General features: G+C 47.2%; 3 protein-coding genes and 1 long non-coding RNA gene across 5 annotated transcripts in view; 3 read left to right on the top strand and 1 right to left on the bottom strand.

Moving 5' to 3' along the window:
- Positions 1-11,683, bottom strand: part of Tdrd9 (tudor domain containing 9) — an 82,236-nt gene extending 70,553 nt beyond the window's left edge. For both annotated transcript variants that reach the window (XM_090344932.1, XM_090344933.1), the window contains exons 1-2: positions 11,362-11,683; positions 992-1,098 (exon numbers count right to left, since the gene is read on the bottom strand). In XM_090344932.1, coding sequence (XP_090201058.1) covers positions 992-1,098; positions 11,362-11,615 — 361 coding nt within the window. In that variant the 5' untranslated portion in view covers positions 11,616-11,683. The remainder of the gene's footprint in view (positions 1-991; positions 1,099-11,361) is intronic.
- Positions 6,600-7,522, top strand: Rd3l (RD3 like). The gene is made up of 2 exons (XM_090345438.1): positions 6,600-6,898; positions 7,231-7,522. Exons 1-2 carry the CDS (start codon positions 6,600-6,602, stop codon positions 7,520-7,522), a joined length of 591 nt encoding a protein of 196 aa, XP_090201564.1.
- Positions 11,684-14,521: 2,838 nt separating the features above from the next.
- Positions 14,522-17,622, top strand: Atp5mj (ATP synthase membrane subunit j). The gene is made up of 2 exons (XM_090345437.1): positions 14,522-14,608; positions 17,273-17,622. The coding sequence occupies exon 2, from the start codon at positions 17,273-17,275 to the stop codon at positions 17,483-17,485; it is 213 nt and encodes a 70-aa protein (XP_090201563.1). The 5' UTR covers positions 14,522-14,608; the 3' UTR covers positions 17,486-17,622.
- A 129-nt stretch (positions 17,623-17,751) lies between these two features.
- On the top strand, positions 17,752-21,254 carry LOC150054961 (uncharacterized). The gene is made up of 2 exons (XR_016537676.1): positions 17,752-19,187; positions 21,068-21,254. It is a non-coding gene; the product is annotated as an uncharacterized LOC150054961 (long non-coding RNA).
- Positions 21,255-24,121: the final 2,867 nt, after the last annotated feature.

The raw sequence follows: 24,121 nt of genomic DNA, 5'->3' as shown, positions 1-24,121 counted from the left end.
ACATAAAATGATTCTAACGTAACCTACAGAAAGTCACTGATGGATGTTCAATTTTTACTTAGAAACAATTTTTTGAACCTAAGTAAAACAACACTTGTAAGACACCACAATCAGAAGTATTCTGAATCAACATAATGGTATAATCAAATGTGCTTGTTGAAACCTACAGTGATCTCATGGTTTTACTATAAAATAGGCACCCCAAAATAGAAATACCTTTGTGCCCAAACATGAGGACATACATGCACATATACACAGGGTTTCGACTACTTTTCCAAACCCAAACCTGGCATGTAACACCACTTCTCCCAAGAAAAAATAGAGCCTTAATAGCTTCCCTACACTCTAAGTATTAAGAGGAAAATTCTCAGTCATGCCCCAGGCCCTTACCATTGGGATGCCTAGCCCACTCACCTAACTTCCCCTGAGCAACTGTGTAAGTTTCCTGCAGCAGTTAGGAAGTGTTGCTTCACACTTGAGGGCTTGGAACACATAACTTCCTATAAACAGCTCTGGAAATACCAAGTGTGCAAAATCAGGAGTCCTACCCCATTACAATCAAGGTGTCAGTATGCTTCTGATTATGGCCTTGTGGAAACAAGCAGTTCCTTTGCCTTCTCAACTGGTGATATGGCCTACATTGCTTGATTCACAGCCCCTTCCTTGTGTCCTTCCACTGTCACAGAGCCCGCTGACACGCTCACCTGCTCCCTCAACAAGCAGGTGACTCTTGGCTCACCTGGAAAACCTTCCCTCCTCCAAACCCTCAAGTCTCTTTCACCATGAAAGCAGCATGTTCAAAGGCTGTGGGGAGTAGAACAAGGGCCTCTCAGAGGGAGTGTTATCCAGGCGTCCACACCCATCTCTACTGCCCTGTAACACCAGCCCTCCTTCAGGGCTGGATGGCAAGCTTTCTCTCATCAAAAGGCCTCTGCACACCTTTCTAGGTTCAAGCCCCAGAATGGGCAAACATAAATAAATAAATAGTTACCTGGTCCACTGGTTGGTGGATCACTTTCATACATATCAAATTCTTGTGCTTCAAGTTGTCTGTATTTGTTAATGTACTCTGTTTCTGAGCTCTTCTGGCTAAGTGACCTAAAAAAGAATAGTAAAATTTGGCACATTGTTTCCAAAAAGTCACCATACTTCTGTATACTAGAGGAATTCCAAACCATTATTTTATACTAGTATGGAGAAAATGCAAATAATCATTAAGATGATGAAAATATGCTCAGTTCACAGGGACCAGATAAAGGCATGTTGAAACCTTAGGAATACATTTTCTTTCATTCATTAAGTTTGCAGAGAGTGAATACTCTGTGCAGCATTTATGAGGGAGATGGCAGGAGTATGACCATTTATCTTGTGTGTGTGTGGAGGGGGGTCATGGGGCTTGAACTCAGCCTGAATACTGCCCCTGAGCTCTTCAGCTCAAGGCTACCACCTTACCCTTGAGCCAAGTCCCACTTCCCATTTTCTAGAGGTTAATTGGAGATAAGAGTCTCAGGTCCTTTTGTACCAGGGCTGACTTTGAATCTTGATCCTCAGATCTCAGCCTCAAGTAGCTAGACACAAGAGATGGTACAGTGACCAAACTAAGTCCTTGTCCTCATGAAACAGCCAATCTAGTAACCAAAACCTCAGTAACCATATGACTAACCATAATGCAGAAAAATAAAACTGTTCAAGGATATGTAGAATGCCAGCAGCTGGGCTCACGGCTCTACTACTAATACTCAGGAGGCTAAGGTCTGAGGATCACGGTTCAAAGCCAACCTGAGCAGGAAAGAGACTCTTATCAACAATTAAGCACTAAAAATCAGAAAGTAGAGTTGTGGCCCAGGTAGATGAGTGATAGCCTTAAACCAAAAATGTTCAGGGTCAGGCATGGTGTCTGACACCTGTAATCCTAACTACTCAGGAGGCTGAGATCTGAGGATCAAGGTTCAAAGCCAGCCTGGGAACAAAAGGACCTGAGACTCTTATCTCCAATTAACCTCTAGAAAATGGGAAATGGGGCTTAGCTCAAGGGTAGAGTAGTAGCCTTGAGCTGAAGAGCTCAAAGACAGCTCCTAGGCCAAGTTCAAGCCCAATAATCCACAAAAAAAAAAAAAAAAGGTTGGGCCAGAGTTTGGCCTAGTGGTAGTGTGCTTGCCTAGCATGCACAAACACCCAGGTTCGATTCCTCAGTACCATATACATAGAAAAAAGCTGGAAGTGGTGCTGAGGCTCAAGTGGTAGAGCTCTAGCCTTGAGAAAAGCCTAAAGACATGCTCAGGCCCCAAGTTCAAGCCCCAGGGCTGGCAAAACAAAAAAAGTTCTATTTAGCTTTCAGAGAGGCTTTGTGATAGTTCTTCATCTCAAGCGTGTGCAAGTGGTCTTCTCTGAATCTACTCTGTTTTGGGTTTGACATAGTGAGTCCATCCTCATACTGACATTTTTCACCATTTCTTTTTGCTTCCAAATTGCTCTGGGTACGACTTCCTGCGCTGCACTGACCCCTGCTTTGTCCCTGCTGTCCCCATTAAATATGGCGACACTGGTGGACTTTTCAAAAAGGCTATTTCTTGTCATACGTGGCATTCATGGATGGTTGCCAGTTTCTCCTACACATCGTTTGTTAAGTACTAAAACCACCCCCACAGAAATGTGATTTTTGAATTTCAAAAACTGAGTCAACAGACCAAAGGAATTGACACCATTCTTCTCACACTGAAAAAGACTCTTTTACTGCAATCCAATACCCTAGAAAACTGTATCAGATGGCCTTGATTGTGATACCTGGAAAGCGTTTCCTGGCACTTTAGTTTGCCCTTCAAGGTTCCCTAATTTTGTATTTCCAGACTGAGTCTTTTCTGTGCTTTCTTAAACACCTTGAAGTTCTACATATGGACATTCGTGTTATAAATGTGATCCCCTTTCACTTTAGGTCTTAACGTTTTTTCTACTTAGCTAATAAGATACAGCCTAAAATAATCATGACAAAAACTGAATAGAAAATATTTAACAGTATAAAATTTGCCTTCTACACAAAATATCCTAAGAGGTTCTTATTTATTTGAAATAATTAATTTATTTTATTAGTTAAAAATGTATTAACCTGGTTTTACCATGATAAATAGAAAAGTTAATAAAAAGTACTTCCTTCTCCTAATCTATAAATACATACATATGTGTTCCCCATCTATATAACAGTAGAGGAACATTTAAGAGAGTGATAGTTAAGTTACTCCTTCAGTCAAACAATTTCAGGAAAAATAAGAAAAAATAAAATTTCAAACAGTAAGCACATTCCAAGTGCTACACAACTTGGTTCATAAACTAAGCTCAAAGGAAGGTTCATATACAAATAAGTTCATAGCCAAGGTGGTAGGTCAAGTTCTGTGAAGGTCAAAGGTCAGGCACAAGCAATGGTCTCAGGGTCTACACAGGTATGTGGTAAGTCAAGTGGAGAAGGGAAATGGCCTTCCTAGGCTGCATGGCTTTGCTCACCGACCTCTAAATCTCTGCTATAGGACACACAGACATACTTGGACATACATGGACACACATACACACGCACACACACACAATTTTTTTTCCTTGACCCTCACAACCGAAGGAAGCCCATTCAATATGTTAAATAACAAGGTGATCTACAATGACCTCACACTGCTCTTCCCTTGTAAGGCTCTTAGTTCACAAGGGCAGGGACTAGGTCTCTCTAGTGTGCTGCATTGCCTCCAGTCTACAACTCTCTAAACCACAAGAGACACCAATAAATATCTATTGAGCAACTATAGTAGACGTCAGTGAAAAATGTAATCAGAAAACGTGAGATCTCTGAGGATCTCGGTTCAAAGCTAGCCTGGGCAGGAAAGTATGTGAGACTCTTATCTCCAATTAACAATCAGAAAAACAGAAGTAGAGCTGTAACTCAAAGTTAGGTAGAGCACCAGCTAGGCTTATGAAAACTGCTTAGAGACAGTATCCAGGTCTTGGGTTCAAGTCCCACATTGGCAAAAAAAAGAAGGAAAGAAGGGAATAAAGAAAGAGAAAAGGAGTAAACTAGAGGGGCCGGGAGTTTGGCCTAGTGGTAGAGTGCTTGCCTAGCATGCACGAAGATCCAGGTTCAATTCCTCGGTACCACATACATGGAAAAAAGCCAGAAGTGGTGCTGAGGCTCAAGTGGTAGAGTTCTATCCTTGAGAAAGTCCAAGGACAGTGCTCAGGCCCTGAGCTCAAGCCCAGGACTGGCAAAAAAAATAAAATAAAAAATAAAGGAGTAAACTAGAATAGAGTTCAAAAGAATAATAACAAGGACAGAATGTTGATAAAGAAAAAATTGGGTTGTCCTAACTGGTCTCTGAAAAAAGGAATTACAATATAGATCCATGGAAAAGAAGAAGACGAAGCATTTAAGAAAATCAGTGTAATCAAACTTGAGGGGCCATAAATGAGGGCAAATAAAGGGCAGTGAGGCTCAGCACTGGGGTAGAGCAAGAGAGAAAGACAGATAAGAAGAAATACTGATAAACAGCAGAAGTTCTTCGACAGAAATAAAATGTTTGTGTTCTATTGCCAATATATGAGGATATTTTGTTACCACTTCAAGGGAAGAAATTTCTAAGCAATAGAAAGAAAATAGCAAGATTCCATGTAATTTTGGTATACATTTTGTTAGGTCTGTGAAAGGGAGTTTATCATGACAGAAATAACCTATCTGTCAGGATAATGAATCCTGACATCTGGCTTCTTCTGGTCCGAAAGTAATAGTAGCTGTAGGAAGACCACACACATCCCTCTTGATCTTATATGGCACACTGGAAAGACGTCAACAATGTATGTTCTTCACGGCTCATTGGAAGGAAAAACAACAGAAGAAACAAGTGTTACACAAAGAAAAGCCACTGAGCGGTCACTTTACATAAGAATTAGAAAGTAAAGGACCTTTTGTACTCCATTCTTTAGCAAAACAAATAGAAAATTAGCACAATTAAAACACTGCCCACACTAGATATGGAGTACAAGTGTTTCTTGTGCAGCTCCAAGACATTTTCTACAATAAACTGTAAGATTTTTGTTTTGAACTTTACATATTTTTACCTCTGTTCTCCCTGTTAACCACTATTGGCTTATTATGTATACCCAAAGAGATTATTAGGGCAGGAGACAGGGCTCAAGTGATAAGAACAGCTGACTAGCTAGCCTAAGACCCAGAGGTTAGCCGGGCACTGGTGGCTCACGCTTGTAATCCTAGCTACTCAGGAAGCTGAGATGTGAGGATTGTGCTTCAATTCAGCCCAGGCACAACAAAATCTGTAGGACTCTTATCTCCAAGAAACTGGAAGTAGCACTGTGGCTCAAGTGGTAGAGCAACAGCCTTGAGCTGAAGAGCTTGGGGACAGCACCCAGGCTCAGAATTCAAGTTCCATGACAGGGAAGGGGGGGAGACCATAATTTAAGTTCAAGTACTGCCAAAAAGAGTTATCTACTGTTTAAATGTTTAAAACATCCCTTAGCGTCTCAAACTTGCTTAAATATACAAATTTACTATTTTGTAAGAAAAAGCAAAGAATGTAGCATTTGCTAAATATTTCCTGAATAACTGGTGTCCGCATGCTTTTCTTACTTTTTACTCAATTACAACAAGCTTTCTCAGACTGGGCATTTTGCAAATAATCAAGTCTGATCTGCTTTTCCTGCTTTCATTATAGGGGTCCAGTGACCTGACTTCTAAGCGGCCTGACAGCTAAGCTGAAAAATAAAAGCAACATGGTTATTTTTAGAGCGCTGAAGGCATAAAAATACAGCAGTGAACTGTGGCCTGTAGCTACGCACAGCAAAGTGTCACACCATGCGACCATCCTGTGGTGCCTCTGCAGACAGACTGCTCTCAGCTCATCACCAAAGGCATGGCCACATACATTTGGGACCAGCAGCCAGAGCTGCCAGCATCTTTCTCCAACAGAACGAGCTACATTTAGAAGGCAGACCATTAGACAATCTGTGAAGATTATTCTTGTCATTTCTTCTAGCAAGGTGAATTAATGAGCATTCTCTCCAAAAGAAGACATCACAACCTCATTCCTAACCTAGAGCGCTCTTTATTTTGAACAGCGTCTGTGGTAAACCGGAGGCTCACTCCATCTACAGAGGACTTGTCCAGGAGAAACACGCAAGCCTGACTGAAACACAGCTTTAGCACCAATTCAAGTAAACTCTCTGGCAACACCCAACATCTGTCATCAACTTGGGAGGTAAGCTTTAAGCCTTTTCTGTACAGTGTGTCTCTTTGAGACACACTTTTCTATACCACTTTTCAATACAAAAGGATCTTAAAACATCCTAAGAACTTTTATTGCAAGTGTTATTTTCAACACTTATTCACACTGTCTATTTAGTTTCTGCTTAGCTACATATGTATTTTCCAAGCCTGGCTTTTTTTTACACTGACCTAGTTAGAAACTGAAAAACTTTAATCCAGAGTCTAATCTTACATTGACCTGTATATTAAGGACTGAAAAAGTCATACACTTTTCTGGTAATTTCATTACAAAAATATAAAATTACTATTATAAGAATAAATATTTGCTCATCAGTACCACAGGCTAAAAATGCCACTTTTCAGCTGGATGAAATGGCCAAGACATGACTCCTACAAGCCCACACACCATGCTGGCTCAGACATTGTGACAAAGACGCTGTTTCGGGAATTAAAGTGGCATCTCAAGGAGCGCGAGAGATTAATACAAGAGATAGAAAATGAACAGAAAGTGAAAAAAACCGGTGTGGATTACAACTGGCTGAGAAGCTACCAGAATCCCCATGTCACTATTCCAGCTACTGAACAAAGACAACTTGAAACTCTTTGCTCTCAAGTTCAACCTTGCCAAACTGGAACCATTCTCAGCAGGTAAAACTACTACGTTCTCTTCTTACTACATGCCGTGCTGCCCAGTCTAAGTCCCTCACATATTCAGACTAAAACCTGTAATTCCATGTAAAGTTTTCATCCTTTAAATACCCATCAAATGCCTAGATACAGGAGGAACAAATCTGTCTCTGGGTATCTCACTGGTAGGAAATGTTTTAAATCACAATCAAATTTTCTTTACCAGAAGTAGAGTTTTAAAACATAAATTTATGAAACTATTACTCTAAAGGTGATTAATGAGTTTATAATGACATTACATAAGTTGCATTTAGGAAATGAGGAAAAGAACGTGTATTTTCCCATCCCTCTAGATTTCGGGAGGTCTTGGCAGAAAATGATGTACTGCCATGGGAAATTGTCTACATCTTCAAGCAAGTTTTAAAAGAGTTCCTGAGCAGTGCTGACAAGGAGCACCAGGGCCCACGGGACCTCAGGGGCGCTCGCTGCCCTACCCCCTCCATGCTCGCAGGTGAAAGCTCCAAGGGCCCAGACAAAGACGAAATACCCACCATTTCCAGTTATGTAGACAGAAACACCAAGAATAGGTTCCCAACAAGCTCATACAGAATATGGAACCTGCCCTATTACCACCCGTCAAGTTAAGGGACCTACTAGTGGGGCTTTGATGAACCTCTTAGGATCAGAACTATTCATATTATCAGTAAAGAAGGTGATAGGTGACTTCAAATTTCTGTTACAATGCCAGAAGTTAATATTGCTGTAAATGTATATTGTTTTAAATAATATTCTATAAACATACAATGTTTTCATTCAACACTATCTTTTTAATATTTTGAAAATGTTGGAAGGGTTTTTTTTTTTTTTGGGGGGGGGTTGTGGGTCATGAGGCTTGAACTCAACCTGGGCACTGTCCCTGAGCTCTTCAGCTCAAGGCTACCACCCTATCCTTAAGCCAAGCCCCACTTCCCCTTTTCTAGAGGTTAATAGGAGATAAGAGTCTCAGGTCCTTTTTGTGCCCGGGCTGGCTTTGAACCTTGATCCTCAGATCTCAGCCTCCTGAGTAGCTAGGATTACAGGCATGAGCCACTATGCCTGACTGAAGTATTTTCTTATACCTCAAACAAATCACACAGGAAGTAAAGCAACTTAATATAAAGTCAGACAAATTAAACTGTGAAGCTTAGCCTTGACTTTTATTCTAGAATAAAAGATTAATGTAAATCCTACATATACAATACAGCACTGGAATGAAGTCAACATGCATTCTAAGATCATTCTCAGCAGGGGACAGGGAACAGAATCAGAGAGTATAATATAGATAACAAGCAGTTTTATTCATAAAGGAGTACTTTACCCTGACAAGAAGATTCACTTTTAATCACAGTATTTTTATCTCAACAGTAATGGAAAGTATTTTTAAATAGTTTTATATTTTATCTGTAAAAATACATGGACTGATGAGGTAACTTGAAGGGATGGGTGGGATTTTGAAAGATGCAGGGGGAAGAGGGGATGATGGAAGGGATTACACTAATCAACATATACTGCACTTATACACAGACATGTTGTACTAAACCCCTGTGTATAATATTCTTAAAAAGGAATGGAATGGTTTAACATTAGCTGGTTTAAAGAAAAACATTCAGCACTAGGAATGTGGCTTAATGGTAAAGTGATTGCCTAGCATGCATGAAGCCCTGGGTTCATTCCACAGAAAAGGTTGGCAGTAGTACTGTGGCTCAAGAGATAGAGCGCTAGCCTTGAGCAAAAGAAGCTCAGGGACAGTGCTCAGGCCCTGAGTTCAAGCGCCAGGACTGGCAAAAACAGAAATATTCAATGCCGACATGTAATTTAAATCTGTATTATGCTCATACAAAACAACAAAATATTTAATATATAAAATTTCATGTGGAATCAGGAGTTTGGCCTAGTGGTAGAGTGCTTGCCTAGCACTCACGAAGGCCTGGGTATAATTCCTCAGTAACACATACATAGAAAAAGCTGAAAATGGTGCTGTTGGCTCAAGAGGTAGGGTTCTAGGGTGGGGGGGGGGAGGGAAATGGGTACCAAGACATGTAAAAGGGTATCAATGTATGTGAATTAATGCACCTTCTATCTGGCAAATATCATGTAACCCTTTTACTAATTACAATAAAAAAAAATGTTAAAAAAAAAAAAAGAGGTAGGGTTCTAGCCTCAGAAAACCCAAGGACATTGCTCAGGCCCTGAGCTCAAGTCCAGGACTGGCCAAAAAAAAAAAATTAATGTATTTTACAACTTCCTTAAATTAAAAAAAATGCATCAGATTCATCCTTTCAATAAAAAAAAAAATGTAAAGCTAGCTGGGAGTGTGGCCTAGTGGTAGAGTGCTTGTGTAGCATGCACAAAGACCTGGGTTCAATTCCTCAGTACCATATGCACAGAAAAAAGCCGAAAGTGGTGCTGAGGCTCAAGTAGTAGAGCTCTAGCCTTGAGAAAGTCCAAGGACAGTGCTCAGGCCCAGGACTGGCAATAAATAAATAAATAAATAAATAAATAAAGCTAAAGAACCTTTAGCCTCCACAGTGTCTACATTTGACGATATATTAGTTTTCTTTCATCTAAAAAGAAAAAAATCAAACATAAAACTAGATATACTGTACACCAAATGCATACACCTGTGCATACACACACTTTTCTGTTTGCCTGGCCATCTACTTTTTTTTTTGTTGGCAGTGGGACTTGCACTCTGGGCCTGGGCACTGTCCCTGGAGCTACCCTACCTCTGGGCCCGGCCATTGTTCCTGAGCTCTTCAGTTCAAGGCTACCGCCCTACCCAGTGAGCCATAGCACCACTTACCATTTTCTGGTAATTAATTGGAGATTATAGAGTCTCATAGACTTTTTTAGTGCCTGGTTTGGTTTTGAACTTCAATCCTCAGATCTCAGCCTCCTGAGTAGCTAGGATTACAGGTGTGAGGCAACGTGCCCAGCTGGTCATCTACTATTTATCATTTTCAACTGGCCTCTCAATTTGGTCTTAAATGTCATCCATGCAATCAATAAACCTATTCATGTTTAATAAAACAAAGAAAACGAAACACAGTTCTAAGTAGATTTGAAATAAAGACACTTGGCACTGCTGTTCCTTTTTTTTTTTTTTTTTTTTTTTTGGTCAGTTGTGAGGCTTGAACTCTGGGCCTGGGCCCTGTTCCTGAGCTGAAGTCTTCAGCTCAAGGCCAGTGCTCTACCACTATGAGCCACAGTGCCGCTTTCTGCTGTTCCTTTCTTGCTCCATTTTCATGACATACAAACACAGGGTTTCTTCATTAGACTATGCAATTTCTTAGAAATATAAACTATTTGAGGGAGATAAATGTTCCCAAAAGTGCACAACTGCTAACTGTGCATGAATAAAAAAAGTAACAAACATGGCCAGGCAGTGTACTCCCAGTTACTTGGGAGGATAAGGCAGGAAGAGCGTTTCTGAGTCCAGAAGTTCAAGACCAGCCTAAACAACTCAGTGAGACCCCACCTCAAGAGAAGCAAAACATTTTAAAAAATGAATTTTTTTTCAAAGAAAGTAGCAAACTAGGAGGTTTAAGAAAATAATAATCAAGAATCATGTGGTTGCAAGAACAAAGTTCTGTTTAAAACATACTTTGAAGTCGGTCTCTAAAGTCAGTGCGAGAGCTGGTAACTCCCAGCTCTCTCAGTAAGGAAATGCTACGTGCATTCTCCGCACAGCATCAGACAACACAGAGAGAGCCACCTTATATACTGGCAGGGAGAAAATGACCGACTGAAGTAGCAGTGGGCAGTGGTGTCATTCTACCAGCCAGGAGGAGAACGAATCCCCCACCGCTCTGGGTTACCTACCCTGCAGTCAGTTCACCTGACAAGCAGACTTGGGAAGGTAATGGAAGCATACCCTCCTTTGGGAGTTTCTCCCTCTCTCTTTGTTATTGGTGCCTAAAAACCACACCAGGTGTGGAGATACCCGCCTCCAACTCCGGCTGCTTGGGTGGAGGAGGCAGGACGATTAGCGGGACGCCATCTGTGACTCCCGCTTCCACTCCTAGCTGCTCAGGAGGCTGAGACCTGAGGATCATAGTTCAAAGTCAGCCCCGGTAGGAAAAAAAAAAATCCATGAGCCTCTTAGCTCCAATTAACCAGCAGAAAGCCGGGAGTGGAGCTATGGCTCAAGTGGTAAAGCGCCAGGCTGGCGTGAAAAAGCTGCGCGCACGCGCACGCACACACGTGCACGCACACACGTGCACGCACACACGTGCACGCACACACGTGCACGCACACACGCGCACGCACACACGTGCACGCACACACGCGCACGTACACGCACGCACACACACACGCACGCACACACACGCACGCGCACCCACACACGCGCACACACACATGCGCGCGCGCGCGCACTCCGGGACGGCCCAGTTTCCCTCAGGGACGCACAGGAGTTCACCCCTCCCCCGCCGGCCCACACCTACCTCCGGGAGGCCGAGGCCAGGCCCGCGGGAGCTGGGGCCGGGGCGGGGACTCGGGGCGAGGCCTCTGCAGTGGGAGCTGGAACTGGGGCTCGGGCCGCGGCGCCGAGGCCCACGGCTGCATCCCGGCCTGGGGCCTCGCTCCTGGGCGCCTCGGCCGGGAAGGCGGGCGGCGAGCCCAGCAGCTCCACGTTGGTCACCGTCTTCCCGATGGTAAACCAGTCGTTAATCTGGTCGATGGTGAGCTTCCGCAACATTCTGGAGGCGGCGGCTCTGCACGGCGTCAACTGCCTGGGCCGAGCGGCGGGAACTCCCCACGCTGAAAACGTCCGGAGCCGCGCCGGAAGACCCGCCCGCCCGCCCGCGCCCCTCCAATCAGAGCGTGCGCACGGCGAGGGGGCGGAGTCGGGCCTCGTGCCCGCCGCGCTGCACGCGGGCCGCACGTGCCAGCCAGCACGCGAGGCCCGCCGGGACCGCGGGGCCCGCCGGGACCGCCGGGCCTCGAGGGATGGGGCGGGGGCCGGTGCTTTGGATGCCCTCAGAAGTTCGCCGGGGCTGCTGGACACCGGCCCCCCTGCCCCGACCAGCCGGACGTGAGGAAGAGCCGGTTCCCAGGCCCGGCACCACCCCTGCAGTCACGGCGGCCCCCCTCCCTCCCTCCCGTGAGGCGCTGCTCTACAGGAGCCCTGGCCTCAAGGGCTGTGTTGGGGGGATGTAGGTGCCTGAGCGGGGGCGGGGCTCTCCGGGGAGGGGGACGAGGGCTCTCTGGGGGCGGGGCTCTCCCGGGGACGGGGCGGGGCTCTCCGGGGGCGGGGCTCTCCCGGGGGGGGGGCAGGCGAGGGCTCTCCGGGGGCGGGGCTCTCTGGGGGCGGGGCTCTCCGGGGAGGGGGACGAGGGCTCTCTGGGGGCGGGGCTCTCCGGGGAGGGGGACGAGGGCTCTCTGGGGGCGGGGCTCTCCCGGGGGCGGGGACGAGACGAGGGCTCTCCGGGGGCGGGGCTCTCCCGGGGGGAGGGGGGGAGGCGAGGCGAGGGCTCTCCGGGGGCGGGGCTCTCCCGGGGCGGGGCTACCCCGCAGCTCCTCCCCGCGCTTTGCGGGTGAGCAGGGTGAGCATCCACCCTCCCCTCCGGGCGCAGCCTCCTGCGGAGCCGAGTTCGAGACGCCAGCCCTGTGGCTGGGCCCTCGGGCGGTCTGAAGTGCGGGGTGCCCGTCTGAAGGGCGGCACTTCACGTCTTCTCTGGAGAGGGAATAGGACACGCTCCATCTTTTCTAATCCTGTGGGGTGGTGGTGACTATCTAATAAAGACACTCCTGGGTACTTCTCATTTTCTTGACATGAGTCAACATTCAGTGGGATGCCCTCGCTGGGCCCGGAGGATCTTGAGACCAGCCCTGATTCAGCCCACACCATCTTGTGTTCCTGCCCAAAGTTCGGCGTTAAAGGGACCAGCTCGACCCCACACAGTTCTTAACAGGCTTGTGAATTTCCAGCCGAGGCTTCTGAGCTAAGATCGGGCCTTGATAGTCAGGGAAGGTGCTTCGTATGCACAGAGTGGCCTGAGCGTCAGGGCTGATGGGAAAACCGCAGAGAGCATTAACCCATGCTCTAAGTACTATCCAACAACTCTCTCCACAAGGCAGGGCAATCTGTGCGTCTACCATGACCCTGCAGCGATCATTGAATAAATCTGTGAGGTAGTCCTCTCCAAAACATGTTGTGTACTCTGAATATTTTCCTTTCCTTAAAGTAGATAGAATCTCTAGTCTAAAGTTCAAAGATGCTTAATCTTGGAGGATAAGTGTCTCTTTTTTTTTTCCAGCTCAGTTTTCAGTTCCCAGAATAATCATTTAGGCAAGCAAGCAAGATCCAAGGAACAGAGACTCTCTCTCTCTCTCTCTCTCTCTCTCTCTCTCTCTCTCTCTCTCTCTCTCTCTCTCTCTCTCTCTCTCCCCACATGTATGTGTGTATATATAGTGCTTACTGAGGGAGTATGGAGCAAAAGGAAGGAGGATTAGGGGGAAGAAAGAGAGAAAGGAAGGAAGAAAGTGCATGTTATGGTTTACTTCAGGGGCTTTGGAAACCAACCCAATACCCTAAAATAAAAAGGTTCAAAATAGAGCCATGCTCATTATTCATTGTTCTCTCTTAAATCCCCACCTTTCCATAGAGGGTGGGCATTCGTTGTGGGGTTTTTTTGTCTGTTGGTTTGCTTTATGGATCTGTTGTTATAGTTCTCTCCTTAGTTTATCCAAACTGTATCCCACATTCTTTCCTGAATGTTAATTTTCCTATGTATAGGACACTACACCTAGGACATGGATATATGGACAATTGACATTTTTCCTTTGTCTTTCAGTTGCCTTTTATTTTGGAGGGAGGGAATAAATGCTAGGGATCTAACCCTGACCTTCCTAAACATACTGGGTAAGCACTCAGCCATAAGGATTTTTTTATTTTGGGCTTTTTAAGAATCTCTCCTCAAATATCTCTGCCTCAACTCATTCAGCTCCAAGGAAGGAAGGACTGGAGAGAGGCAGGGAGGAAGGACACACGCATGCCTCCATGCTGTGTCTCTGTATGCCTCTGGGTAGCTTTCCTTGACTTTCAGTTCAACCATTCTTCCCTCTCTGAGCAGCTCGATCTCTCTGATCTGGCTCTTTCATCTCTGTTATTACCTGGGGGGGGGGGGGGAATTCTCCACTTCCCGCATTCCCTGAGTCTCTCCACAACCATTCTTCCCTCTCTGAGCAGCTCGATCCCTCTGATCTGGCTCTTTCATCTCTGTTATTACCTGGGGGGGAGGGTTCTCCACTTCCCGCATTCCCTGAGTCTCTCCACAACCATTCTTCCCTCTCTGAGCAGCTCGATCTCTGATCTGGCTCTTTCATCACGGTTATTACCTGGGGGTGGGGGGGTTCTCCACTTCCCGCATTCCCTGAGTCTCCACTGAACAGTTAGAGGTCCCTGGTCCCGCGCCTGGCGCTCCAGAGTTAGCCCGCCTCGCGGTGGCCTCCTGGCGGCGCTCGGGGCTCGGGGAAGCCAGCCGGGCGGGGCGGTCCTCCAGCACGGCCCGGCCGCGGGGGGCGCTGTGGCCGCGGGCGCTGGGGGCGGTGCCGCCGCGCCGCTCCGCCTCGCGCCTCGCTGCTCCTTCCGCCTTCCCGGCCGGCCCCGCGCGGCGCCTGCGCGCCTCGTGACCTTCCCCGGCGGTCGGCGGAGCGGTCTGGTGGGGGCTGAGCCGAGATCCCGTCGAGGTGAGCCTGGGCCGGGGCCGGAGTGGGGCGGGACGGGAAGCGGCGGGGCCCGGGATGGGACGGGAGGACGGCCCGGAGGCTGCGCGGCGCACGCTGACCTTGGGTGGTCCCCTCGTCCGCCTGTCCCCCAGATGCGAGGGGACGGCGGCCGGGCCGGGCCGGGCCCCGGAGTGAGCGGCCTGCACCTCAGCATATGAAGGCCCCAGGCTGAGGGTTGCCCGGGGTGGGACCCCAGGCTGGCGGGCCTCCCTGCGGCAGCCCTGGGCCTAGTCGCTGGTGGTCACGGTGGTGGAGCCGATGTCACTAGGAACCGGCCCGTTAACGGTGTGCCAGGAGCCAAGAATCTCATCCCAACTTGGTGCTGTCTCTGTGTACTTTACGTTTCCTTCGTCTCCTGTACCGTGGGATCCCAAACTGCATATCCGAACCTGGGGTCCACGGCCGGTATGAGCCACGTCTAACACCGCGGCCGGGACGTTGCAGTTTGACCTGTGAAGGGGAGGAGCTGTTTTTTCTTTTCTGAGATCGGGACAAACCCAGCACCTGGTGCTTGCTTTGAGCTCATTGCATGGCATTTTGCCACCTGAGCCACGTCTCCAGCCCCTGGGATGAGATTTTAAAAGATGGGCGCTGTGAAGCTGATTCAGCTAGGAAATGTGGCTGGAATGACGAGACGCGAGTGCAAAAAGAAATGAGCATCGGGAACATATCAGTGCCCCAGTACACGTAGCGGTGCATATTTGAATGTTCTGGGTGGTCTGTAGTGGCACGGCCCCACCCCACCCGGGGCCTCTGGTAATTCGAGGTGAATTGTCTAAACCCTGGGCAGAAGACCTTTTGCACCCTCAGATTCCCTTGATTTCACTGTGCCTGATGCCCTTCCCTTCCCCGGAACGTAGGTCTTCTTTTTTTTTAATGTTTGAAGTTGAGAAAGTTTGGAACACAAGGCTTTGGACTTGCTAAGCTTATGTTCTCCCACTCGAGCCACACAGCCTTTTTGCTGTCGTTGTTTTCCAAACAGAGGCTTGGGCCTCAACCTGTTTATGCTTCCCATGGAAATGGGAGGCAAGCACTTACCTGCTTCCAGGGCTTTTTCTCTTCGAGGGCTTGAACTGAGCCTGTGTGCTGTCCCTGGGCTATTTTGATCAAGGCTAGTGCTCTATCACTTTGAACCACAGCTCCACTTCCAGTTTTCTGATGGTGAATTGGAGATAAAGACTCTCACAGACTTTCTATCCAGACTGACTTTGAACCATGATCCTCAGACCTCAGCCTCCCTGAGTAACTAGGATTACATGCCTAAGTCACCCACCATCTGGCAGTGTCTAGCTTTTTTTATTGGTTGAGATTTGATGTCCCCAACTTCTTTCCCTGTCTGGCCTTGATCCTCAGTCTCAATTTCAACCTGAGTATCTAGGACTGTAGTCATGAGCTACTGCTCCAAGCAGTGAGCGGGGGTGTGTGTCCACTAGAAATCCCGGTGCCTCAGGATAACTGCTGTTGGCTGTGTGTTTCGCAGTTGTTTCTGTTACTGCTGTGACCCTTCACTGAATTCTTAGATGGGCTCCTGTCTCTTCTCTCCTGGATTCCATTGAGGGCGCTGTGGGGCAGGTGAGAGCCCCTGTGAAGCAGCAGTGTCAGGGAATCCTGAGGTTGAGAGCAGAGCAAGCAAAGCTGGTATCAGGAGCCAGGGTGCCCAGCTTCCAACCTGCTGGTCTACAACATCATTTCCAGCCCTTGCCGGTGCTAGGCAAGCCACTAAACTGGTCCCCAGCTCCAGGTTAAGTCATTTAAGGGCAGCCATTGGCCTTTAACTAGGTTGGGCCTTCTAACCACAAAGCTGACATGCTAGGAACATGGAAAGTCACAACCGGGGAGCGAAGTAGAATTCTGTGTGTGGTGACAATGATGTGAGAGAGCAGTGGCAGGACACTGCAGACGCGGTGCAGCTTCCTCGAGAGCTTCCTTGACAGCTGCTGGAGTGACTGTCAGCTGTCTTTCTTGATATGTAAACAAGACATCCTACGTGGAGTTTTGCTAGAGTACTTGCATGTCCGTTGGAGGCATTAATTGGAAAACTGCCCAAAAAGAACCCATTTCAAGCTGGGTGCAGTGGCTCACACCTGTAATCCTAGCTACTCAGGAGGCTGAGATCCGAGGATCAAGGTTCAAAGCCAGCCCAGGCACAAAAGGACCAGTTAACCTCTAGAAAACAGGAAGTGGGGCTTGGCTCAAGGGTAGGGCGCTAGCCTTGAGCTGAGTTGCTCAGGGACAATGCTCAGGCCCAGGAGTGGAGTGGTAGGCTTGACCTGAAGAACTCAGGGACAGCGTCCAGGCCAAGTTCAAACCACATGACCCCCCCCAAAAAAATTTTTTTTTCAGATTTCAGTGGCCTCTCTGGTTGGAAATGACATGTTTGGACTTCTGTCCTATGCCATCTGTTGTGTGGGGAGCATTGGGCCTTGAGAGTGAGCTACCATTGTGCTTCTGGTGCTCCTTTCAGGAGGAAGTCATGCTCTGACCTGTCGTTTCATGTAGGGTGCCCAGTGTTGTCAATACGGATGGGGGTGAAGCCACTGTCTCCACTGGAAAGTGGGGCGGTGCATGGCTCCAGGAACGGTGCTAGTGGAAGATAGGCTGAAGTTTGTCACTGTTCGTTTTCAGATGCTTCAAAGCTTTATTAAGAATGTGTGGATCCCCATGAAACCCTACTACACGAAGGTTTACCAGGAGATCTGGGTAGGCGTGGGCCTGATGAGCTACATCATGTACAAAATCAGGAGTGCTGGTAAGCTTGCGTTTGCTTTTCTGAGAGAATCGGTTCCTCTTCCGAGGATCTGTGGCTCTGAACCTGGCGTGGACATCTGTCCACTGTGATCCTTTGAGAGAATTCAGGCGGTGGGGGCTTACTAGGCTAAGCTTAGAGACTGTGGGAAATCGGAATAACCCAGGTATGACAGTATATTAATAGGTGGGAAGTACCCTTCATCTTTCTTTCTTTTTTCTTTTTTTTTTTTTTTTGCCAGTCCTGGGCTTGAACTCAGGGCTTGACCACTGTCCTTGGACTTTCTCAAGGCTAGAGCTCTACCACTTGAGCCTCAGCACCACTTCTGGCTTTTTTCTATGTATGTGGTACCGAGGAATCAAACCCAGGTCTTCGTGCGTGCTAGGCAAGCCCTCTACCTCTAGGCCACACTCCCAGCTGGAAATGTCCTTCATCTTAAGAGACATAGGCTGATATGCCTAGAGGCGCAGTGTCACATGCAATGCTTTCTCATGCTTTTCCAACTACCGTGTCTTCATAATGAAACTTGAAATGGGAATAAGTGTGTGGCTTTTCTGGGCTGGGAATGTGGCTTAGTGATGGGATGCTTGTCTAGCAGGCATAAAGCCCTGGGTTCCATTCCTCAGTACCACGTAAACAGGAAAAGCCAGAGATGGCACCGGGACTCAAGTATTAGTGCACTAGCCTTGAGTGAAAGAAGTTTGGGGACAGTGCCCAGGCCCTGAGTTCAAGCTCCGTGACTGGCAAAAAAAAAAAAAAAAAAAAAAGAATGTAGTTCTCAGTGGGTCAGGAACAAAGCCCAGTTTTGTAATAAACCCTTGATTAAGAACAGGAAAGCAGGGCCAGGAGTCTGGCCTAGTGGTAGAGTGCTTACCTAGCATTCACAAAGACCCAGGTTCCATTCCTTGGTACTGCATACATAGAAAAAGCCAGAAATGGTGCTGTGGTTCAAGTGGCAAAGTGCTAGCCTTGAGGGAAAAGCCCAAGGACAGTGCTCAGACCCTGAGCTCAAACCCCAGGACTGGCAAAAAAAAAAAGGAATAGGAAAGGAGCCTCGTGCTGGTGGCTCACACCTGTGATCCTAGCTACTCAGGAAGCTGAGATCTGAGGATAGCTGTTCAAAGCCAGCCAGGCACCAAAGTTCATGAGACTATTATCTCCAATGAACCACCAGAAAACCACAAGCAGTGCTGTGGCTCAAGTGGTAGAACGCTAGCCTTGAGCTGAAAAGCTCAGGGATAGTGCTCAGGCCCAGAGGCCAGATTAGGAAAGAAAAAGGTGAGCAACAGTTGAGGATGTGGAATGAAGAAGCGAGCTATTTTGGGGGACATGGAAGGAAGCAGGGAGCCCTGGTCTTATCTCTTCAGGGAGAATCTTCAGAAATTGTGCCTCTTGTGACTCCTGTTTCCCAGTGCTTCCTGTACTGTTTTACCTGAGCTTTGAAACCAGCCAGATGTTGATTTTGATTTTTTTTTTTTTTACCAGTCCTGGGGCTTGAACTCAGGGCCTGAGCACTGTCCTTGGGCTTTCTCAAGGCCCTGAGGTTTTTTTTGTTCAAAGCTAGCACCCTACCACTTGCGCCACTGAATGATTTTCGGCTTTTTCTATGTATATGGTACCAAGGAATCAAACCTGGGTCTTTGTGCATGGTAGGCAAGCATTTTACCTTTAGGTCAAACTCCTAGACCCTAAATAGTTGATTTTTGACAGTTACCAAAAGGTTTTGATTTTGGAAAGCATTGATGCAACCAATTTTTTGTTTTCTTTTAGATAAAAGAAGTAAAGCTTTGAAAGGTAAGATTTTTTTTTTTCTTCTTTGGTTGGGAAATGAAAAGCACTATCATCTTTTCAAGACAAATTGTGTCAGTTCTGAATTAAAGTTACTCCGTATTCAGTGAGTGGGTGAACTATAGTAGAAATACTTCAGAATACGAGGTTTGCTGTAGAGAATTCTGAATAAAAATCAACATAAAGGCTGGAAATGTAGCTTGATGGTAGAATACTTTCCTTGCATGCATGAAGCCCTGGGTTTGATTCCTTAGTACGACATATACAGAAAAACCCAGAACTGGTGCTGTGGCTCAAGTGGTAGAGTGCTAGCTTTGAACAAAAAAAAAACTTAGGGATAGCCTAGGCCCTGAGTTCACAATAGCCATCTCTGCACTATTCACAATAGCCAAGCAATGGAAACAACCCAGATGTCCTAGTGCAAAAAAATGGATGCAAAAAAAAATATGAGATACACACACACACACACACACACACACACACACACACACACACACACAATGGAATTCTGCATAGCCAACAGACAAGATAAAATAATGGCATTCACTGGGAAATGGATGAAGCTAGAGTAAATCATGTTGAGTGAGATAAGTCAAGACCAAAGGAACAAAAGGCACATGGTCTCCTCGATATGTGGATGTTAGATCCAAACAGAATAAGAGCTATGACTCAATATTTGGGTACCCAAGGTTATGGAGATGTAAACATAACTACATAGACATAAAAATGAATGATGAGATATATACTCTATAGACATAATGCTATATAGATTTGATAAGTGTCTATGACATTTACAAACCCTCAGCTTAATTTTATGTTCTCAAATCTGTGTGCCAGTGATTGTATATAGAGAATCCTTTCTTGAATACTTGTTTGTTAAACATGACATTTGAAATATGATGTAAAAGTCAACGTTAATAAAATTGTTAAAACAGAAACAAAAAATTAGCACATGCCAGGCACATTGGACTCACACCTGAATTCCTAGCTACGCAAGGGGCAGAGATCTGAGCCTTGCAGTTAAACCAGTGGTCAGGAAAGTGAGACTTTTAGTGGCTCACCACCAAAAAACTGGTAGAGGTATGGCTCAGGTGGTAGAACTCCACATTTTAGTAAAAAAGCTAACAGCTACACCCAGACCCAATACCAATACCACAACACTTCACCCCAGTGAGTGGAGTACAGCTTCCAAGGACAGTGGAAGGAGGAGAAACCAGAGGGAGATGACGAGCCTGCAACCCCAAGAACTGCCAAGTGACATGGAAAGTGTATTTTGCAAGGAAGCTCCTTATCAGCTTAGCACCCTGGTTATCAGCTTAGTGCCCTGGTTCTGGCTGGGTATTCCTTCTCTTTGTTTCTCCACTGTGGGGTGAGGGACCATTCCAGACTTCTCTGCAGATACACTTCTGCACCAGCGCCATGTGCACAAGCCACCCTGAGTGTCCCCCAGAGAATACTCCTCTTGTAGTCTTTTTGGTTTTTGTTTTTGTTTGTCTGTTTTGGGGGGGGGCTGGTGGGTCATAGGGCTTGAACTCTGCTTAGGCGCTGTCCCTGAGCTCTTCAGCTCAAGGCTGCTGCCCTACCCCTGGGCCTGGACATTGTCCCTAAGCTCTTCATCCCAAAGCCCTACCCTTCAGCCGAGCCCCACTTCCCGTTTTCTAGAGGTTAATTTGGAGATAAGAGTCTCGGGTCCTTTTGTGCCTGGGTTTGAACCTTGATCCTCAGATCTCAGCCTCCTGAGTAGCTAGGATGACAGGCATGAGCCACTGCGCCCAGCCTCTTGTAGTCTTGAGAATCGGTTACACTATTTGTTGCTACTTACAAAGCAAGTCACATTCTGCTGCTTTCTGTCTAACTCACGTCCGCATTGTGTTTCTCTTGGAAAGGTTCCACTCCTGCACCTTCTCATGGCCATCATTAACCAGCTCCGTGGAGTGCACGAGGTGAAACACCAGTCTGCCTGTTCATGGAAGCAAGCTTTGTTAGGTGGGAACACAGAACACGGCTGTACACACTTGCAGGCTACCACTTGTTATGCAGCATGAATAAAATGTGTCTGTAAGATGCACCACACTGCAGGTCCTGCTTTCTGTGTGTCCTCCCCAGGGGGCCTGCAAGTGCAGCAGGCACCTGAGACCTGAGGGGTGGGTAGCAGATGACCTCCAGGGCCCCTGAGGTGGCCCTGACCACAATTTAGGCACTCCATCAGATTGTAGTGTTCACTAAACGTGCTGTAGACAACAGTTCTGCAGCCCATCTCCTGACCTCTGAGCCTGGTTACTCGTTTATGAAAAGGAAGCATTAATTGTGTAAGTTCCAGCTTAGAATTATTATGAAGGCCCACAAGAGAATGGAGGGAAAGCATTATTTGTATTTTGAAGTACTTTAGAGGTAAAGTATTAGATCACATGGTAAGCAAAATTAATGAGTTCTGGGACAATTTTTTATCTTGAAATAATCACAAGTTAAACAGTATTTTTAAAGAGCAAGTTGACTCATGCCTGCAATTCTAACTGCACAAGAGGCTGAGATCTGAGGATTGTTGTTCAAAGCCAGCTCAGGTACCAAAGTCCAGTTAACCACCAGAAAACTAGAAGTGACGCAGTGGCTCAAGTAGTAGAGCGCCTAGTCTTGAGCTGAACAGCTCCAGGACAAAACCCAGGCTCAGAATTCAAGCTATAGCTACCCAAGATCTGAGGATTGTGGTTCAAAGCCAGCCTAAACCAGCTAAATCTGAGAGACTCTTACCTCCAACTAGCCAGCAAAAAGCCAGAAGCAGAAGTGGGGCTCAAGTAGTAAAGTACCATTCATAAGCTGAAAAGGCCAAGCAATGAGGCTCTAAAGTCAAACCCCATACGAGTGTGTATGCACACACATGCATGCATCTGTTGAAAGTTAAGCATGATGAATGCCTTTTTCAGGCCTCAAGAGTGAGGCTAGACTACCACAAATACAAGGCCGTATTTATCTCCAATTAAAGCGTTTCCCAAGACATCTTGAGTTGTGTGCAAAAAGATGGGACAGCATTAATCATGTGGTAGGAGGAAGTGTGTTAAGAACCAGGCCTTGGGCGGGAGTGTGGCCTAGTGGTAGAGCGCATGCCTGGCATGCATGATGTTCTGAGTTTCATTCCCTGGAACCACATACATAGAAAAGGCTGGAAGCCGCACTGAGGCTCAAGGGGTAGAGCTCTAGCCATGAGAAAGCCCAAGGACAGTGCTCACGCCCTGAGTCAAGCCCAGGACTAGCAAAAAATAAAAAAGAGCATTGGGCCTTAGTAGGTTGTGGGAGGACAGCGGGGAAGCGCGGTCCTCGGGGCCCATCTCCCTGTCTGGACTGTGCATCACTTAGAGGTCCTGGGCTGTGGTAGGTGCCTGGCACGTGCCTGCCTCTTACAGTCAGACCTGCTTTGCAGGATGTGGATAAACCTGCCTTGTTTCTCTAAGTCCTGGGTTTGCAGGGCTGTGGGAAGCCTGTGTGAAGGCATTACTTGACACCAGACTCCGAGGCTTATTTTAGGGGGTGCGGGGTGTATACACACACATGCGAGTATGCCCGTATCAGAGGCTGGAATTCAGAGCCTCCCACTCCTACTCATGGCTGATATTTTGCCACTTGAGCCATGCTTCTAGCCCTGGTGTTTGCTGGTTAATCGGAGATGGAGTCTTCCAAGGCTTGCCTCAGACCCAAGGCCTCTAGATCTCAGCTTCCTGTAACTAGGAATGCAAGCGTGCTCCACCTGTACCCATGCAAGGCTTAGCTTTGAGCCTGGAGTCTGTTCAGCTACCAGGGGAGGTCCTGGATCACCTCAAGAAAAGACACACCAGAGAGTGCTTGCCTAGCATACACAAAGACCCGGGTTTGATTCCTCGGTACCACATACACAGAAAAGGCTGGAAGTGGTGCTGTAGCTCAGGTGTCAGCTCTAGCCTTGAGAAAGCTCAAGGACAGTGCTCAAGCCCTGAGCTGAAGGCCATGCCTGGCAAAATAAAAGAACAGACACACCGTTCTCCCAAGACCACTGACTGGTCCAGTGTTCCTGGGACCATGATGCCCAGATCCAGGCTTTGGAAGGATCTGGTCTCAGCCCTGCCTTGACACCCACTGGAGTCTGGCGGCTGTGGTTCATTGCAGGAGGGACCAGCACCAGCCCTGTGCCAGGCGGCCTCCTCCTTCCTCCCGGGATCCATGGGGTGTTCTTTCAGAAGAGGAAATGGGCTGAAGTATGGGAGCTGGCTGGAGGTGTCACAGCAGGTGAGCCCTGGGCCGGGACTGGGCTGTGGGTGCCCGAGCTTGTTGGGAGGAGAAAATGGGGGTGTCAAGCTCACATCTCATGCAGGGCTGGCTGAGAGATCATTTGAGTTGGATTTGCTAGTCTGGAACTTTCTAAGCCAACTTGTATTGTGAATGGCCTGTAGGTGGAGCCAGTATGCCTTGCCATGGTGCCATGGTCATAAAGCCTCCCTTGGAGGCAAGGAGTGAGGGTGACCATCAGAACGGTGCTGGAAGTGGAGTGGAGGAACACAGGAAACCAGCCAGGGTTCTGGGACAATTGGAGAGAAGCAGGGATCACCTCAGCCACAGGCCCTGCTAGTCTAGTCATGGAGACTGAGGTCTGAGGACCACGATTGAAAGCCCACATGGCAAGTCAATGAAACTTTTATCTCTAATTGAAAAAAAACCTAAAAGTGAAAGTGACTCGAGTGGTATAGGACTAGCACAGAAAGTTCAGAGGCAGGTTGGGTGCTGGTGGCTCATACCTGTCAGCTACTCGGGAGGCTGAAACCTGAGGATCACAGTTTGAAGCCAGCCCAGGCAGGAAAGTCTGAGACTTATTAACCAACAGAAGTGGCGCTGTGCCTCAAAATGGCGGAATGCTAGCCTTGAGTAAGAATGCCTAGGGACAGCACCCAGGCCCCGAGTTCAAGCCCCACAAAACC

The sequence above is a fragment of the Megascapheus bottae genome, chromosome 14 (assembly GCF_031878675.1).
Source record: "Megascapheus bottae isolate mThoBot1 chromosome 14, mThoBot2.hap1, whole genome shotgun sequence".
NCBI lineage: Eukaryota > Metazoa > Chordata > Mammalia > Rodentia > Geomyidae > Megascapheus > Megascapheus bottae.
The sequence above is the reverse complement of the archived record's forward strand: the minus strand, read 5'-3'. Positions and strand labels throughout refer to the sequence as shown.